The sequence below is a fragment of the Telopea speciosissima genome, chromosome 6, assembly GCF_018873765.1.
Source record: "Telopea speciosissima isolate NSW1024214 ecotype Mountain lineage chromosome 6, Tspe_v1, whole genome shotgun sequence".
Taxonomy (NCBI): Eukaryota; Viridiplantae; Streptophyta; class Magnoliopsida; order Proteales; family Proteaceae; genus Telopea; species Telopea speciosissima.
Window position 1 is genome coordinate 58842871 of NC_057921.1, and position 20507 is coordinate 58863377.

At 37.3% G+C, this 20507-nt stretch overlaps 2 protein-coding genes across 2 annotated transcripts; one reads left to right on the plus strand and one right to left on the minus strand.

The window, feature by feature from the left end:
* Positions 1-2340: 2340 nt before the first annotated feature.
* LOC122663932 lies at positions 2341-3293 on the plus strand. Its single transcript, XM_043859603.1, has one exon. It carries the CDS (start codon positions 2376-2378, stop codon positions 3252-3254), a length of 879 nt encoding a protein of 292 aa, XP_043715538.1. The 5' UTR covers positions 2341-2375; the 3' UTR covers positions 3255-3293.
* Positions 3294-8531: 5238 nt separating this feature from the next.
* LOC122664610 (adenine phosphoribosyltransferase 3-like) lies at positions 8532-17635 on the minus strand. Its single transcript, XM_043860504.1, has 6 exons — positions 17381-17635; positions 17064-17174; positions 14997-15089; positions 12342-12491; positions 10397-10455; positions 8532-8728 (listed from the first exon to the last, which is right to left on the minus strand). The coding sequence occupies exons 1-6, from the start codon at positions 17460-17462 to the stop codon at positions 8675-8677; spliced, it is 549 nt and encodes a 182-aa protein (XP_043716439.1). The 5' UTR covers positions 17463-17635; the 3' UTR covers positions 8532-8674.
* Positions 17636-20507: the final 2872 nt, after the last annotated feature.

Consider the following 20507-nt stretch of genomic DNA (forward strand, 5'->3'; position numbering starts at 1 on the left):
AAAAAAAAAAAAAAGTACTTTTATTTGGTAAAAAGTCAAGGTTGGTGGTGAGAAAACTTGTCGTTTTCAGTTTTAGTTTCAGTGCATCGTCGCTTCCTCCTCCTCAGTTTCAATTCTCCTTCTATTCTTCTATTCTTCTATTCTTCTATTCTTCTATTCTTTCTATTCTCTCTTTTTCTGTTAATAGTTGGGTGGTGCTCTGTTTGTTTAGGAATTATTCTTCTATTCTCTCTGTCTCACCTGTTGACTGAATCTTAAGAAACTCAAAAATCAAACCCTAGCCCAGCCCTCTTAATCAGTTCTTTTTAATACTTAAATCTCTTATTATATTACTTTTATTTAAACATTTAACCTCTTAATTATTATACTATAGTGGGTATATCTTAGAATCCGGAGTTTTGTAAGATTATTGACAACACATGACTCTCTGCAATAGACTGCACATGGATGCAGTTGATGTTGGACCAACCATGCATTGATTCCGAACACACCTTAATTAATGATCTATTTCTTCCATTAATCAACATTTTATATCAAACGATCCTAATCACTCTTGTTGTTCCATTTATGAGAGAGACAGAAGAGTGTCAATTGGTTCGATTTTGATTGTTCGATTCGATTCAAGATACATAATGGAATTTAGAAACTAAAATCTAATCGAACTGAGGAAAAAAAAAAAAAAATTTAAATCGAAACCGAATTGACTTGGTGGTAGACCATAAACCCTAACTCTAAACTACATAGATTGTTCTACATAGAAATTTCCTTTGTACATCAATGGTATTCGAAGTGCTTTTGGTGGTAGACCATAAACCCTAACTCTAAACTACTAATACAGTTTAAAGAAAATTCAAATCAATTCTTATTTGATTCGTTCAGCCCGATTTTAAATGACCAATTTCAATTTTGATTTTTCAAATGACAAGAGAGAGAGAGAGTTGTTGAGCTTGATGATCGACCCATCCATCTTGGTTGTAAGCCTCATGGGTTACAATATAATAATGTTTTGAAGTGCTTGGGGGAAGGAATGACCTTTCTCAAGGAAGGAAAGGGGTGAGATTATAACCTGATGTGGTGGTTCTCATGTCTCTTTGGAGTTGAATTAGTGAAAAGGATCTTTAAAGAACCATCCCTTTCGTAGAATAATAGTAACTAATAAACTAATAAAGGCGGTTTTGAGAAGGCCCCATCTAACATTTAGTCTTCTAAGCCCTAAATCACGAAAAGAAAAGGAAAAGGAAGAGGGTTGGAAGAAAAGAATAAAAAACACTTTTCCTTCATTCATTTTAAGAGGAACAGCTTTCAATAATAAGAACAGTGAAAATAGTTGTTGCTTGTTTAGTAAGGAATAACAAAGTGATGGGTAGCCAGAATAGATTGGTCGGAGTTGGAGAACATGCTCCATTCAAAACTTATAACTGATTGCGATCCTTCAACCAATTCTGGAATGTTTCTTCCCTTTAATTCCCACCACCCTATTCCTAATTTGTCAAAACCAAAACAGAACGATTAAGATGAAATTCGGTTTTGGTATGGTTTGGTTTTCCCTAATTTTTATCACTTTTTCTTAACGGATTGTTCTTGCTGTCTATTATGGATTTTTATCTGATTCCATTTCGATCCTCTTTGGGTGTTAATAATTTGACAATTTCATTTAATGCCATTTGATTTAATCCCAAAAACATTTAATGCAGTTTTTTGAATCCTAAAAATAATATATATTTGAAAATGCCGGCAAACATCTAAATTTTTTTTTTTTTGGTAAGAGAAACATCTAAATCACCAAGCCAACTAGCCATGGAATTATATTACCATGCGTCTTAACCATCAGATTAGAATAAAAGCAGATTCATGATTCATGCAATAAAGGGTAGGGTGTAGGGGGACCTCATCAAAGCAGATAATTTGATGTCCCTGAGCAATCAGATGACACCACGTAAAATGGTATATGGTGAATTCTAGGCCATGTTATCAAACTTTGGCCCTTTTAAACGTTTTAATGGAATTTGTCTTTTATTGAAATGAGTTTTTGTTTTCTTGTAATAGTGACAAAATACATTTATGTAATTTTGAAAACTTGGAGAGGGTAATTTGGTCATTATGAGGACAACTAAAATAAACTCATTTTTTTTTTATTTTTGGGGTAAAAAAATAGACTCATTTAACAGCGACTGCTGCTTCATTATGTCTTTTGACCCTGTCTGTTTGTCTGAGCTCTTTCTTCTATCCCCTTCTTTCCGTCTTTCTTCTTCCTTCTGTTTGTATTCTTATTCAGTAATCATTCCAAGGAAATACCAAAATGTGAATGAGAGATTTCAAATTTCAATTGAGAGACCCTCAAACCACAAAGAGGAAATCTAAAGTTGTTGACGTTAATGGCGACTGGTTGGGTCAAATCGTTACAATGTAAATCAAGAGCTTTCGAAGATGTTTACCATCCAAACCCTAAGCACCTCAACCACTTGCTTGTCTCTTCGAGTTGCAGAAAAAGCGTTCAGAATCTTAAGGATGTGATCGACACCAGCAAGAAGAAGCCCAGGAAATCAAACCCACCATCGCCCACTCCACCCAGACGGAGTTCCAAAAACTCAGGACAGAGTAAAGTCGAGGCCGGTTCGAATGCAACGAACCGGGTTCGACGCAGTGTCTCTGCACGTACTGCCCGAACGCCGGAATCTTTTTTTCCGACGTTGACCGAGCTGGCGGAGGGACACCCATCTCGCAACGTTGTGGAGATAATCTTCCACACAAGCTGGTCCCCTAAGGTGTTCTTGGGTCGGATCGAGATGATGTTCAAGGTTCAACACCTGCCCAAGACGGTGGCCCGGTTCGAAGAGTATCGGGAGATGATGAAGTCTCGTGCTGGTGCTGGTGGCGGAGGAAGCGGTAGCAGTAGGGAGGATGATGCAAGGTGCGTCGCGGATGGAAACGAAGTGATGAGGTTTCACTGTCTGGGCCCCGCCACTGGAATGATCTATGATGCTGGTGGTATGTGTACGTTTTCCGGCAAAGATGCAACGATACGTACGTTTTCCGGTAGTGGAGTGGCTCACGAGAACGCCGGTGGGGGTAAAGGACGGAGAGCTATGTTGGTGTGCCGCGTCATTGCAGGTAGAGTGTGTAAGCAGCTTGAGTTGGACTCGTTTTTAGAAAGCCGAGTTGGGTTTGACTCGGTAAATGGGGACAATGGTGAGCTCCTTGTATATGATTCACGGGCAGTATTGCCTTGTTTCCTTATCATCTATAAACTATAAAAAAAAGAAAAGATAAGAAAGAAAGAAGATGTTCTTGTATTTATCAACTCGATCATTTGCTTTTTTTGAGTTGATAAATACTTCAACATTTTATTACTCCATTTTGCTTCAATGGTTTTCTAATTTTTTTTTTTTTTTTTTTGGTGTAATTTTCTTCATCTTCTTTGAAGTGGTGATTCTGTAAGCTGCTGTACTGATAAATTAATGAATGATGAATTTTGATTGATTCTGCAACTAATTTTGGTGTTTAATTAATTAGATACTTTCTGGAGCAATGGAACAGTTTGTAAGTTGGGAAATGTATAAAGAGAGTGAAGGGTCCCACCTCTTTGATGTATTTTTGTCAATATTATATTAACAGTTATGTCCTGAAGTCTCATGGTCGGTCACGGGCTGGTTTTTCAAACAAAGTTTGCTAAAACTCAGGAAATTTGTAAAAGAGAATGGATGGGGTACGTTTGTAGTGTTTAGGTGAGGAGGAGTCCCATATTTAGAAAATGGATGGTTTGTTTGTTGAGAACACTTCCAAATTACAAGTTCCAAGTTCCAAGTTCCAACTTGAAATTCTTCTATTCAAACGATGAAGAGACCCTCGGAGGGAGACGGTACCCCACCTTTTCAAGTTTGAGCTTGGAAAAGAATTTCATGGTCACATCAAAATTTGGCATTGATCGAGTATAATACCTCTACCACATAAACAAACAAGGTTAGCTAGAGTCAAGTAAGTATCAAAGACCAACTAACCAACCCTACTTGTCTATAATTCCACGCTAATAGATTGAAGAAACACATAAGAGGTGTTCATGAGTCATGAGTCATGATCTCTTTCTCACCAGGGAGCCAGAGATAATCATCTCTATTCTCTAAGGGCACCACGACACATGCATGATTCAATATTCATGAATGGGATTGATTGTAGCTTAATTCACGCAAACGCTAGAGAGAGACAGAGAGAGAGAAAGAATTCGGTGTTTGATTAGGACTCAGTATCTGCTATATATGGCTGTGCCTAACTATATTAAATGTGGTATTAGAGATTTTTTTTTTTTTTTTTTTTTAATAATCTGATAGAGATTAGAGAGAGAGAGAGAAGTAATTCTTTCTCTGGTAAGATCGATCTTAAAATAATTAAAAGCGATAATGTGATGAGAGGCCATTAATTATGAAGTCCTTTTTGGGTGGGATGGTTGGAACAGTGGATCTCTGGGTGATTATCATGTTCTTCGCACATGGTTTTTGTATCATTCAAACCCTACGCTACAGTTAATCAGTTATGACTAAAAGAAGAAGAATTGAAGAAGCTATTAAAACGTATTATTTTCTTCAGGACCTCACGCAATCTTCTTGCACGTTTTTAACATTAATGTGTTCGGGTGGATTATTTTATGCACCACAAGAGAGAAATGAATGAGAGACAGAGAGAGAGAGCTTACCAACTGAGAAAGTCATACATAATCGGAATCAGTGTCAGCCCATACCGATCCAAATCGGCTGATTCACCGATCGATTCTAAATTTTAACTAATTTTTAAAATCATTATTTCTAGTTCTAGGGGTTTTCTGACCAGACCATTGGGGATTCAGATCCGAGGAGCCAATTCTACGGTTTTTAAGACAAATTCAGACTGTTTTGGATTGAATCAATTAGTATTGATTCGATCCCCGATTCCGATTTTCATAAACTTGGACTAGACAGATCTTTTGGAACAGAACCGGATCAGCCTCCCCCCCCCCCCCCCAAAAAAAAGAGGAAATTTAATGTTCTTTCACCTTATGTTTTTTTCTTTTGGGTTATTTCCAAATGCCCACTTAAAAATGACCAAATTTACAGTTGCCCCCCTGAACTTTCACTAATTCCATGTGCACTCCTACTTTCCAAACTAAGTACCAATCTAGTCCCTCCCGTTAGTCAGAGACGTTATGTTTTAACGGGTCCTAGTTTTAGAAAATTTATGGACCATTCTGCCCCTTGATAGGATAGAATGACCAAAAGTGTCCCTTCAAAAAAAAAAAAAAAACCTACAACTCATCTTCCCCAAATCGAATTGGGGAAGATAAGTTGCAGGTATCCTTGTAGGAAACACCATGGAACCGATCGTGATTCACTCTCTTTCCTTTCCCTCTTCTATTTGCTTTAGGTTTTAACCCATTTGCATCTGTGTTTCTAGCTTTTGCTTTTAACTCTCCGATTAGCTTTATTTCTGTTCAGAATCTAAGGTTTGTCAATTGTTATCGTCTTCAAAACTGCAGTTTAAGTTCAAAGAGTAATAACTAATGGGATTTTATGCTGCTTTGATTAGGTTAAAAAATTCCGGATTCGTGAGATGGAATTGTCATTCACGCAAGGTCGCTGGAACTACGAACGATGGGGTGGATTTGATCTTGTATCGAGCGCAAATGCGAAACCTCCCGGAGTTGAGTTGTGGGCTGTCTTCGATGTCCCCAAGATCAGGTCGATTCAACCTGGAAAAATCTGACCCACACCTTCTCGGGTCTCTTCTGTGCTTCGATTAACTTCTATGTCCGCACAATTTCCTTCCCATCTCCTTCTTCTCCGCCTGGGTTTCCTCTTCTTTCTCCTAATCTTCTTCTATTTTTTCTGCTCCACATTTCTTTGCACCACAGCCGACAATGGACTCCAGAGAGCTTGAAAAACACAAATGATGGCAACCAATGGATTCTAATTCTATGTTGGGTTTGGAAAAATGGGAATAAAAGAAAAGAAATAGGGATCCGATGGTTATTGGAAGGGAAAATGGAAAATGAAATCAAAGACATGATGGGATCAGAAATGATACATTAGTTGAGGATGGGTGTGGTCATGGCTGGAATTCAGATTGGGGTTTTGTTTAGACAAGGATGTGGGTTAGATTAGAAGTGAAAAGAAATGGAGAGAAGAATCGGTGATGGTGGGATGAGGGTTTTTAGAATGAAAATGATTAAAAAAAAAATACCGAGAAAAGAATAAGGATGAAAGGAGAAATAGAGGTTAGTGGAGATGATGGCGGTTTTAGCAGAGATGGGTTTTGGGAGAAGGTCGGTGATGGGGTTTCGGAAATGGAAGATATATTTGTTTTTGGGCTTAGAATCATCTACTGATTATGCTTCTCCTCATTGGAGCTTTCGACTATTCTCGGGTACCCTTAGATATGGTGCTCTGCCACGGGAGGTTGTTTTTACTGAGAACCTAACTCCCTGATTGAAGTTGCTCCCTTGTCGAGATAAAGCTGGGCTTACTGTTCTAATGGACAGACCTTCTATCTATAGCCTGCAACTCATCTTTCCCCAGTCGATTTAGGGAAGATGAGTTGCAAATGTTTTTTTTTCTTTGAAGGGACATTTTGGTCATTCTATCCTATCAAGGGGTAGAATGGTCCATAAATTTTCAAAAACTAAGATCCGTTATAACATAACATCTCTGACTAACAGGAGGGACTAGATTGGTACTTAGTTTGGAAAGCAAGGATGCACATGGAATTAGTGAAAGTTCAAGGGGGTAACTGTACATTTAGCCATTTTCAAGGGGGGCATTTGAAAATAACCCTTTTCTTTTTATATATGATAATCCATGTCTTACCAAAAAAAATATATGATAACCCATGATTGATTGGATCAAATAATAGACGGGTAAGAAACCGTTAAAAAACTGTCAATGGACAGAAACAAAAAGAATCTTAGTACGCTTAGCGGCGTTAGCTAAAACATGAGCCACATAATACAAATTTGAAGGTATGAACACAACATAATAAATAGTTCCCACAACCATTTACAAGAATGTTGCTCCAACCATCGCACCAAATCAAGAGTTCAGTCCAAATTGAACCTTATTTCAGTGAAATAGAATCAAATGGAATAGAAATTATGAAATATCTGAAGAGATGTTTCAATTTCTAAATTGACATTGACATTGAAATTGATTTCACTCTTGCTCTTTAATGAGCACAATACACATGGATAATATGATGGGCAAAGCAGTAATCTCATGTTAAAAATAAAACACCACTCATCTTCTCCTAATGGTTTCACACCACTACCCCGCTACCACCACCACCACACCAGTGCTCGTACCACCCTTCTTTGATAAGTATATACATACCCAAATTGTTTTTTATCTCATCATTCGTAAATTATTTACCACAAATCATACTATCTATGAATAACGCCCAATCGCACCTTTCTAGTACTTTTATAATCGACAAATACAATGCTCGATCGTAAATGTTATTTCTTACTTTCTCAGGTAATTCTGCTATTCTTTGAAAAATAGCGTTTCTATTTTCTTCCTCCTCGTCCAATATTTGCCTAGTATCATTATGATAATGACATACATATGCTATTCTAGCAATGGTAAGGTATTTCTACTAACTTATTTTCTAAAGCTAGCAAAATTGATTTGTGATAACTATGCTTAATAGCATAGTTGTCATGGCATCACCATGGCGTTGGAGAAATGTACGTATCGACCTACGCCATGATGACCCGTCTCTCTTTCCCTCTTCGATTTTTTCTTTAATTTTTTGTTTCTTCCCCAACCTTATACCCACTCCCTGTTTCCCTAAATCTCCCATTTTAGCTTTGGTTCTTGAGTTTTTTCTTTCTGTCGTGTTAGTGCAAGGTTGAAGAAGACATATTAAGTCTTTAAAATTGTAAGTAAAAACAACTTATATTATTTAAATTAAACCCCCTATATTCTCTATTGCTATTCTGCTTAGCCCATTCAGTTTTCTCTTGAACTCCATTAAATTACAATTCTACCACTCCTTTACAACTTTAGATTAATTACAATTCTACCATTATTCTTATAAATCTTGATTTATCTACTAATTTGCCATTCAACTTTGGATTTAATTACAAATCTACCATGGTCGACATGATGCTTAATAGGTAAGTATTTGTCAATGAAATTATTTCAAAGGACAAAAACTCACTATGCTTAGAAGGAAAGATTATAATATTTGGAGTAATGAATGAATTTTCTCATTCAACCAAATAGTTATTTCTTTTGCTTTGTACTGAGTCAAAGTTTCATTACCTTTAATTCATTTTGCTACTAAAGGTAAAGCGTTTTATTTACCCCACTCGTTCTGTACTAGACCTAACACAATCATCTCTCTGCCCACCCCGGGGAACTCAGTACCTTGAAACATATCGAGTATATTATCACCTGAGAATTAACTGAAAAAGAAATTTAAGGGAAAGAAGAGGCTTTCTAAACCATCAAAGTAACCTACGTTTTTTTTTTGGACATAAAAAGATGCATCCATGACCAAGGATAATTAAAAAAAAAAAACCTATTAATGTTTTAAAAGGAAAACAGGAAACAATACTAAAAGTTGGCAATGGATACCACCAATAACCTCCCTCCCATGTACAGAACGAGCAACTATTACCCGGAGCAGCAATGCAACCCTGTAAGCGCCATTAGTGAGATTCCAAAAGGGTAAACAATGGCTTGCCCTTCAGTCGCTCACGACCCTGCAGCATCACACCACAGATCCATAGTAAGAGGCCAATTCACCGTTTTCTTTAATCTAACTAGGTTGTAGAGGTTGGGTGGAGGGGGGGGGGGAATCAGTGTCCACATTCAACATCAGATTCTTAATTTCTGCACTTCTGAACTCCTTGTATAGGAAAATGTAAAATCTATTATTGAACCAAATGAAATGCTATAAACGAAACAGTAGGCAGGCCCCCCTATTCAATTAAGCACCGAACTTACATATATTTATGAGGTTCCTGGAAGTCATACACTCAAGGTAGATTATTTTAAAGGAATCACAACTTTGCTTGCAAGCTTCAGCAGGCAATGCTTGCTGATATCATAACTAACCTCAATGCCTTAATCTAAAGAGCAAAAACTGTATCTACCCATCAAACCTTATTACCCTGCCTTGCAAAAATATAGTTCGGTTTTTTTTTCCAGTTCCAAGATCATAGGCTATTTGGCTTTGTTTCTTCCTACTCAGTCCAATTTTCCACTAGTTAAAATCAACAAAGATTTTGCAGTTGTGCTTTGTTCTTCCATCATGGTATTTTTTTTTTTACCAAGTGAAATCATAATCATCATCACGTTGAAAAGTTGAATCTGGATTATTCATATGGAGAAACGGATGCAGGGGAGAGAAAAAGAGAGAGGCTTCGCTTGGGATCTGGTAGAGTACTCAAAACGTTGATGAGGCTGAGCAGCACATGGCTGGAATCAAACTACCCCAGCTGCCAGCGGCAACAAATCACTGACAATCAACTTGAGATAAAACAATCTATTGTCCTTGGACCAGAAAGCCTCTTGTCTTTCTCTTTATGTTTTTCATTTGGTTGTTGCCCTTGTCTTTGGGGGGTGTTTACAATTAATTTTAGCAGATCAGGAGAGTAGATGGAGTTTGTGACAAACAAACCACAAAACCCTGCAGAATTCAGTTCCTTAATAGCCCTATTCAGAGATTACGTTGGCTCCCATGCAACAAACCAATACTGTGCCAACAAAGGCACTAAAATATTTAAACAAAAGTGTTGAGGTAGGAAGCTATATAGTTTCACAATTTTAAATATCTTGTCTTTCACTTCAGCAAATTGAGATATATGGGCAGGGATCTACATGCTGCTCACATGTAATGGCATCTCCCACGCCAAGCCAATGGGCGCACAGCAAGGGTTGGCTCATGATTTGTATACAAAAGGACCCAATTCAGGGAGGAGAGAGAGTGTGTGAGAGTAAGTCGTCCTTTTCCCTAATATTTATTGTTTGTCAGGAACAAAGCTAAAGATTTTACATGCCAATTCCAAGGATTATGAGTCTTCCCCCAAGTAAGGATATTAGAAAAAAGAATAAACATAAGGGAAAAAGAACTCTATCTGGGAGTGTGGCCTACACTAGCACTCCCACGAGTCTATCCCTCTCCTTCCCATATGAAAAGACACCTCTGCCCCCTTGTTTTGAGGAGAGAGATATACACATGGGAGTGCTGGCGTAGGCCACACTCCCGGACAGAAAACTACTTCCCTAAACATAAATAACAAGCCAATTGTTAGGACAGAACAGATGAAACAACAAGGCCAAGACCCATCAATCTATGTACTCAACAAACCTGCATAAGGGGACAAGGAGGAAAGAAAATAAATAAAGAGACTATAATGCACACAAACCTTTAGATCTGGTAGTTCAATTACACATGCACATTCAATCACTTCTGCCCCAACGCGCTCTGAGAAACAAAATAATCAAACTCAAAAGCTATCAAAGTAGTAAAGCATGCACATGTCACACACACATACAACCAAAATAATCAAATCAAGTCAATCAAAGCATCAAACCATGCACACTTCTCTCTCTCTCTCTCTCTCAAACAGAGTCGGCTAACAAATGGACTCCTTAATAAACAAGGGAAAATGCCAATAAATGGAAGGGATATAGTTGAATTTAGCTCTGCAATTTGGCATGTGGCCAATCCAGAGCATGAACTATCTATCCAGCAGCTGGAATTGCCATGTCAGCCTTCCACGTGGCACTATTAGGTGAAGTTTTTCCTTTGCAGTCCTTGCAAGAACCTTTTGCCAAATCATTAATCGTGCGGAGTATCCGTAAGAACATTAAAAGATGCATGGTGGATATGGATGAATAAACATGTAATTGACCAAAAAATGAAGAATCACATGGAAACTAGACCAAAACGTGTCAATCTTATGATGTGTAAACAGTATTTGGTTTAAGGCATAATTGAGTAAGATATATAATAATATAATGGATATCCAACAATTTGAATAAGATATATTAAAAACTTAGTAACCAGAAGCATAGATTGAAGCTGCCACTCCACATGAAAAATGCAGATCAACCATTTGGGAGCACATTTATGTTAAAAATTAGAGTCCTAGAAATCAGGGACCAGGGTTCCAAAAATTCTGGGTCACAAACCCATCAGTTCCTCTTCATATATCCTAGTGTTAAGCTATGTCTTTCTGTTTCTTCAAATATTTTTCACAACCACTTGTGCAGTAGTGCCTCCATCAATCCTAAATTTTGCTTACCATAGCAAACCAATTTTATCCCTTCAACCTCCCAGATTTTTGTTGTCACTTATCTCCTTTTCACATATTCAATTCTTTTCCCTGCACCGTTAAATGTACCTATGTTTTTGCTAGGGAATTCAGATCCCTGAATAACAATGTCACCACCCGACACTCCCCTTCTCTAGTTAACATTTTGAATAAAATGCCTTCAGTATAATTAAGAAAATATATACACCACCACTCTTCCATTAAGCACTTGTTCGATATCGCACTCTGGTGTTGTATAGGACTATAGGTTAGTATTCTAGATGAAGATTTTAATCTCCCCTAGGCATATATATCACTAACTATGAAAAATATATCAGAAATTTTCTCATTTTTTAGTTCTTCTATGAAAAAAAACTCAACAAAAATGTGAAGACCCACACTATATTTTCATAATGGATCTAATTGAAATTTATCTGTTCCTCAAATATGGAATGATTTATCTCAAGATCATCTCAAAGTTTGGATGCATTACCCAACTTGTGAATAATATTTTATATATAAAAATTGACCACAACAGCATAATGCCAGAAAAGTGAGGTAGTGAGAAAATTATGATATAAAATAGGGCTTGCCGGTGTCCTCTGGAGTTACTTATCAAGAGTCTCCATGTTTATCATTACCATCATTTCTTGATACATGTGATACGGTAAGTTAAGCTTATAATTTTCAGATCACTTATGAATTCTCTATGCAAATGCCGCAGAATGGATATGCCCGAACAAAACATACGATACCTGTAGATTTTTAACCCTTTCCTATAGGGCTTCTATAATGTGGAGCCAATATTCAATATCTATATTGTGTGAATAGTGAGAAAAAAGGAAGTATTAACTGGTATAGCTACTGGACTTGGAACACAGGCAGCAATTTAATGACTACCTATTGTTCCTCCTCATTAAGCCAATCAAGATTCACATAATAAGCCGTGGCCCAGACAAATCATCTCAGTTCCTTGTCCAAATTACACTTTATAATGTTTTGAGGGGTTCTATATCCATGAAAAATAAAGTAATGACACAAAGAAAATACTTACCAAGTAACTTCATTGCTGCACCAAGTGTACCTCCGGTGGCTATCAAATCATCAACTACCAAAGCACGTTCACCTGGTTCAACTGCTCCAATATGCATTTGTAGACAATCTGTTCCATATTCCAAGACATATTCTTCTGAAATAACTTCACCTGCAACACAAATTAATTGATACAAACTCAACATGCTGAATATTTGTATTTAATTAAGAAAACATGCTAGTAGGTAAACTAAGTCCATCACATCTTCACACACTAATAAAACGATGTCATGCACCAGTCTCAGCTTGCTTGGAGACATCTTTTTCAATAACAGACCAGGGCTTAATTCAACTAGAAACAGGACTCAGTCCACAAACCATCCAAAACCAACTAATTCTCTTAGTAGGAATTGACAAACATGAAATTCATGTCACATGCGCAAAGAAATAATGGCTAAAAATAAGAAATCATGATATAAGGACAATTTTATTTGATTAAATATCCTCCGAAAATGTGGATAAGATTGGTATATGAATGAAAGGTCTCAGAAAATAAATTGCTAATAGTAACTTAGAACAGACATTAGGAGGAATGAGAAAGAGGCATAATACATGCACATTGGGAGATAAAAAGTTTCAAAACACAGAGACCAGACAATGTCAAATCATAGCAGCATAAATTTTACAAAATATCATCAATACAAGTATGCAAATTTTCGACTATTTTCCCTGAAGTTTGGCAGATTATACAGTGCTAAACCAAGAATCTGAAACTGTACACAATGAGACTAAAACAACATATTCCATAGTGAAATAATCATAAATTGGTTTAAAGGCAAAAAACATGTAACTGAAAGGATTTAAGGATTGGGATCAAGGATTCCCCTGATCAACTGGATCCCAGTATGTGAGAAGTGTAGCATGCTATGGTCATAAAATGTTGGAAAAATGTGGTAAAGTTATAATAATGAATCATATAAAATCAATCAAATCAATTTAATTAATTAATTAAATTCATACTGATAGAGATTTAATAAGATTCACTGACTACCAAATTGCAAATGAGGGTGGGTGAATGAGATTGACAACTTGTCAACATCTTACCAGTCAATTTTCATCCCCAAATAAGAATGCCATTTGTCTGAAAGGCGGGATAAAAGTTAAAATAGTTACAAATGTGGTGTTTTTTAATTTTCAATTAGCGGCATTTTTTTTTTTTGGGGGGGTGAATTTTTGATATCATAGCTCTCACCAAGACACTCGTTGTGGTCATTTGAAGGTCACCCTCAACCTGCAAGATGGGTGGAGTCCTTTTTCACATAGACCATGTTCGTTCAACCACATGGCAATCAGTGAATTTGGTGGGCAAGATTTTAAATTACCCAAAACTTTTTAAACTTAAAGATGACAGGAATGATAAAAATAAGGAACTGCTAAGACCATATATGCTAAATGAATGTGACTTCCATATAGGGTGTGTCCCACTATTGTTGAGAAGCAGGACTACATTATAAGCAGGTCATAGCTAGCATGTTGCTAACATTCCCCATAAAAAATAAGCTTCATCAAATATGGTTTTTGGAAAAGTTGTTTAACTAGTATTCTATTAATTAGAACTCAAAATTATAAGTCAATTACATAACACAGACTAATTTGTGAAGGCTACAAGATTTTAAATGATTAGAAGTAATTAGGAGAGTACTCTTAGGACACAGTTATTAACACATTCACAAAATGAATGTTATAATTCGAGATAATTCTCATAAAGCACTGAATTTTCAATGAAAAAGAAAACACTTATCCCAAGAAGTAAAAGAGATATTAAAAAAAAAAATAACTGTTAAATGCCCCTGACATCACATTAAAACCATTCAATTACTAATCACTTAGCAGTTAGCAGTCTATTCAACACAACATATATCATAACCTAACAATTTGGTCAGAGTATACCAAACGTTTAACACCTGGCCAGTATGATATAGCAGCTTCGTGCCAAACCAAGACTTTAGGAAGTGTTGACAAATCATGATACAGAACTTTGCCTTTGGGTTTTTGTGGTGTTTCTCATCTTAAATTACCTATGCCAGATTCCCCTTAGTTAAAAGAAAAAAAAAAAAAAGATTTTGACAGGATAAACATCCAACTTCTTCTGTCAATCACCCCAAAAAAAAAAACCCATAAAATTAGGGAGAGGGTTCTGCAAGCAAGGAGGGTACTCTACATCCTCTCACATTGATTACCTTAATTATTCTCTCTTTCTTAAAAAACAATATAATAATCTAATGTGAGGAGGCTCAGAGAGCCTTTTTCCCACAAACTTTTGATTAGTTATTATACATCAATAGCTCTGAGTTTGCTGTCAGGTCTCTTCTAACTTACCCCTAACTTACACAGTACGTTATGTTTACATGTTCAGTTCTACACTTTACCCTCTACTAAAGTAGCAAATCCCAGCCCAATAACCATGAAATTTTGTTTTAAAAAAATTATATCTAAGAATCATAAATATAACAATGTTTAAAAAATAACAGCTTTAAACCATTACGGAATGTGCCAGGCAAAGGAGGTCTTAGGGACTATGTGGCATGGAGCTGTAGACTTTAGATAATCCCATAGTACATACACACACATGACAAAGGGAAGAAACAGGAAACAACTAGAGAAAAGTGAATTATACCAGGCAACTTCCTAGGTTTCCGTAAAGGAACAAACTTTGCTCCAATAGCCAATGCAATGGGAGGACCGAAAATGAAACCGCGAGCTTCAATCCCTGGGAAAAACAGAATAACCTGAGAACAAGATGCATGATACTGCTGTTCCGGAAATTATCAAATCAGCTCCAACACATAACCAACCAAATGAAACATGAATAAATGCGTATAAATATACAAGTACAAAAGTATTTTCTCTTTGGATGGGTAGGCAGTGCATGTGCACACACAATATAATCGTTTAGCAAAATAAGGTAACATACTGCTAAAATAACAAAGTTAACATCTGGTAAATAGCAGATTAGGACTACCTGCGATTAATCCATGAAAATGCATGATACATTGGATAAACATTACACAAACGGATCAAAAAATTGCATACAGTAACTCACCATAGCAATTTTTTTCAGACCATAACATCAACACTACAAGCAGGCCCCAAAGTGGCTCAAAAGAAATCCCTATCAGACCACCATTGAACCAAAAATAACTATTATCCGAAGAACAACAAACATCAGGAAATAGATAAACCTACATCATCCAAATCAATATTGCAGAACCAAACATATATGGAAACACTGAGAAGATAAATGAGGATTCAAATTTAATAAAATGAATCTAGATTACTGCAGCATGTGGCAATAACTCAACATAGCTGTACCAGGCTCCCAGCACGCATATGGACACTGTGATATATTAAGACAGAATAAACACTCAAATTTGCTTACTTTTAGAGCATAAGACTGTGTATTGATGTTTCACAATACACTCAATGGGAAATAAATTTTGTACAGGTAACCACTGTAAACTTAATAGTAACATTTAACAGGATGCAACTTGGATTCCTTTTCTTCACACCAGGTATTCCAGAGTCCAACGATGGTCTTCCGTGTGTTTCATAAATTATAAGGTTAATTTTGAGAAGAAAATATAATTTCCAATAAGCATTAGTTGACACAACCAAAGAGATTCATTGTAGGAGCGTTGGATAACTCTTATTGCAAACCTAGAGAAAGAAAGAATCTAGACACATTGACAACGTTATCCTATCATGTCATTTATCAAAAAGAAAAAAAGAGTCAATCTATCAAGTTAAAGTTCCAATTCTACAAAGTTTCAATCTATCAAGTCTCAAAGAGAAATTATGAAGGACTGATAGAACTTCCCAGGGAATTGACAAATGTACCAATAAAGACAAAGACCACCAGCACAAATTTCACAGAGTGAATAGACCTAAATTAAAAAGTGTAATAACTTGTTCTTTCTGATAAACCCAATTTCTTTCTATAGTTGAGAGGGCTGGTTTCATCAAATTCAGCTGTCAAGTAATCCTGATAACACCAGAATACAATTGAAACCAAACCCCCATCTCCCCCACCAAAACTCTGTCATAATCCTGGCAACAATCATACATCATTCCACGCAGCACTTCAATCTGAATGAGAAAATGCGAGAAAGGACAACAAAGGAAACGAAGAAACAAGGTCTGAATCGAATGTTGAACAGTATAACCGGGAAAAAAAAATCACATTGACTGGACCAAGAACAGTACCAATCTGAACATGCACAAGGTGGGACCACTTAATAAGGTGGGGGCAGGCAACCACCACTCATCGGCCCCCCGCCTGGCCGCCACCAACCATGCAAACAGGATCGGGACACAGTTCAAAAGAGCATTGTGAGGCTTCGAAATCTTCAGAGCCGATACTCGATAACACAGCCCACTAATATAACTCATAGTCAAACACCATCACTTAATGACATACTCACAGCCATAGAAGAAATAAAAGAAAAAGAAACCCCCAAAAGCATCCAGAAAGACAACCCTAAACGTCTGCAATAGCAGTAACGAAGAAAAAAGGGGAGCATTCTGTGTTCATCAACCAACTTTGCTCGAAAAGACGGACCCACCACCCAATAAAAGTACCAAGTAAAACCCGAAATTTAAACGTCCAAGCAAATCCAGCATTCGAAAATAATATGAAAAGAAATAGAAATAACACTGAGGGAGTAGAAGATAACAGCCCTGTTACCTGCAACGACCGATATATTTTTTCCTTTGTACCTCTCGACGAACAAATCTACTGCGTTCTTGAACGCTTTAGGATCAAGTAGCAGAGTCGTGATGTCCTGAAACATGATACCTGCCATTACCGCCATAAAATTATCAGCTACTAAAAGAAGAAACTGAAACCAAAAATTGCCTCTTTGAGCATTATACTCCAACCAAACAAAAAATTACATTTTTATTTTTCGAGCAGAGGAATCGAAACCAAATGAGATTAAAAGCTGTTCGATCAAGTACATGAAACTTAAAAGTTATAAAAGGGACATAAGAAATGAATGAAACCTGGTTTCGGGAAATTGGGAACAACGCGGATTCTATTCCTGATGCCATGGATACGAGGGTCTTCCTCCTTCCAACCCGACATTGTGGGTTCGCAGAACGACCCAAAGAAAAGCTCCTTTCTCTTCCGTGTCTCTCTTCTTCAGTAAGTGTGTTTGAGTTGTGTAAGTGTTCTGTGTAGCAGTTAAAAGGAGACAGTGCTTGACAACAGCGTATCCATCTGAGGATATTAAAAGGAGGAACAGAGGACAGGGAGGGGAAGAGAGTAGGAAAAGGAGGTGAAAAGGAGAGATACAGCGAAAGGGTAGTAGTATAATTTACAGCCGAGTGGGAGGGAGTTTGGTGAGGACTCTCTGCACGAGAGCCGAGAGAGAGAGAGAGAGAGTAAATAGAGAGAGAGCCTCCACGATCATGGAAGAGGCCTGGGCCTTCTCTCTCTCTACAGAGAATTGCTGAGATTAGGTTCTCGTTCACTTGTGGTGGGGCCATAATTTATTTTCTTGTTTCATCCAACGGTTGAAAGTAATTTTAATTCAAAATGAAATGGCGTGAATCTGAATAGATTAGAATCCAAGCGCTCACGAATGATGTTTCGAAAAGTCCACTGGACTTAAACGTCTCAGTTCCTTTCCTTCAGTAATGGCCGATGGGGTCATGCTTTTGTTTTGGTTGGCGCCCGCTACCTGAGGATTACAAGTTTACAATTTAACGACAGGTTTTAACAGCTAATATTGCCCTTTTAGATTCTTTTATTCCAAATATGTCCCCTCGTAAGCTAAAGAAAAACCTGATTTCCCGCGATATGGACTGCTTGTGATTTGGGAATTATTCCCCAAAAAAACACGCGCCAACATGCACAGGTATTCTGTTAGCCGTCGGATGAGAATCCGAGGGAGGCATTTAAGATTTCTTACAGGTGGGTCCTACTGTCGGACAACTGCCTAAACACTTGTTTTGTTAATAATTTTTTTCGGATATTAATAGGGGAAAAAAGAGAATAAAGAAGCCAACTCAGCTACAAGAGAGCTTGTCCCAAAGAATTTGGAAATTAAAATACTACTATTTATTATAGTTTGTGACGAGGGTCAGAGGATAAAATCATTGTGTATTACTATTACTCCCAATTTAATTTAATTAATAACACTTTGACTGCAATAAAAGGTGATTATCCTAAATTCTTAACCATAAAGCCCACGAGAGCTACTTCGTCCGTCAACTATTAGGTACACTCTTACCCGCTTTGGTGGGGGCCCACTTTTCTTTTTTTCCTTGGATGGATGGCCCCCATGGTCGCAATTAGAGTCTCTAACTTGAGGACCATGGGCCCCATTTTGGTCGGCCTCAACAATATAAGAACGCTTCAACCAAAAAAAAAAAAAAAAACAATATAAGAACGCCAATTTGGACGGCTCCAGTCAGTGCTTCGTTGCTACATAATTTGTGCATTTCGGTGTACATGAATTCCTTTTCTTTTTATAGGTTTTGTAGGGTGGGGGTGGGCCGGTGGGGGGAAGGGCGGAGAATGGTTTTGGGAGGAGAATTATGTGAGAAAAGTGAGTAGGGCGGAGAACGGTTTTGGGAGGAGAATTATGTGAGAAAATTTGAAGGTAGAGATCCCTTGCCCAATTGTTTATTATGAGAGGGCGTTGGAAACACCATTCTCAATTGTTTCTTAGAATCATAATAAAGAGTAGGGAAATAAAAAATGAGTCTCTCTGAGAGTGTGGTGGTACCTACGTCCAGACACTACCCTGACAAACGAAAGGATCGTCATACCTTTCAATGAAAGGTCAGAATCTCACTCATATTAATGCTTTTATGTTTGTTTTTATTGGTTCACCACTTACATCGTAAAAACCACGCTCCCGTGCAAAGAATTCTCACCCTGAAGGGTATTTGTCCATGATATCTTCCTCAAGATTACATGAAAGGCAAGGATCCACCCCATGCATGACCAAGAAGAGAAGGGTCGTCGCTCTTTAATGCTCAAATAGGTAGGTAAGATATTGGAATCTTGGTATGAATGCAGGGTAATAGGTTAAAAAAAGTGTTCTGTCGTAATAGTTTTTTGGGTAAGAAAGAAATTCACTCTCACATACTAATAATAGTAAATAACTTCCAAACAGTAATAATGTAGTTGGTGAGAGCCACAGTGCATGCCTCTCTCTCTCTCTCTCTCTCTCTCTGTCTCTCTCCATTTTCCTCTTGTTTCTTTTGAGTGTATCTAAACCACATCGATCACAGTCTTCAAGAATACAATGCAAAAGCATACCCCAAGACATGAATTTCTTCTCTCTCTCTCTCTCTCTCTCTCTCTCTCTCTCTCTCTTTCTGTGTGTCAAAACTCAAAACTAGTTTCCATTGTTACCACTTTTCTAAGTTGTTTCAGAGATTTGGTAGGGAAAGTTATTAAATATTGAAACGTGGTAGATACAGGGTCTCAACGTTCAACACTTTGCAGGAGACTATGGAAGGGACAGGGGAGGGGAGAGAGGTGAATGAGAAATAAATAAAGCGATTTTGACTAGAGATTTTTATTCCAACGACGTCTGCTCGTGAATTTAAAGTGTACTGAAACAAGATTTTTAGGATGGATTTTCTGATTCTGACTTGAAGATTTTGGCTTTTCTCCTTTCCAAGTAGATCTCTCTTTCTTTTTCTGCAGATTATATATATATATATATATAGGATAGGAGGAGCATAGGACTCATCACTCAGGACTGATGACGAGGCAGAGAGAGCACATCGGATATGAGAAAGCATCTCTTCATCTCTCTCATCTCTCTCATCGTCATCTTTGAAAGCGGTTTACCTAAAAACTTAATTAATTTCAGCTTCAATTCCATCTCCTTTTTTGTCCCATTATAAAAGGTATATCCTGTATTTGCAGATGGAATGCGGAGTATACATAGTCTTGTACTCCCCCTTGTTTGCACCTTGGATTCGAATTTTACCTAATCTAATTAATTTCAGCTTTAATTCCATCTCCTTTCTGAGACGATCACACACTCTAAGTACATTAACCCTCTCCTCCTCATATGAAACGACTTCTTTGGGTTATGCAGCACTTTTCCATCGCTCCCGCTTTTCAATGCCGCTTGTTTAGAGAACCCATCAAAACTTTGGCCTA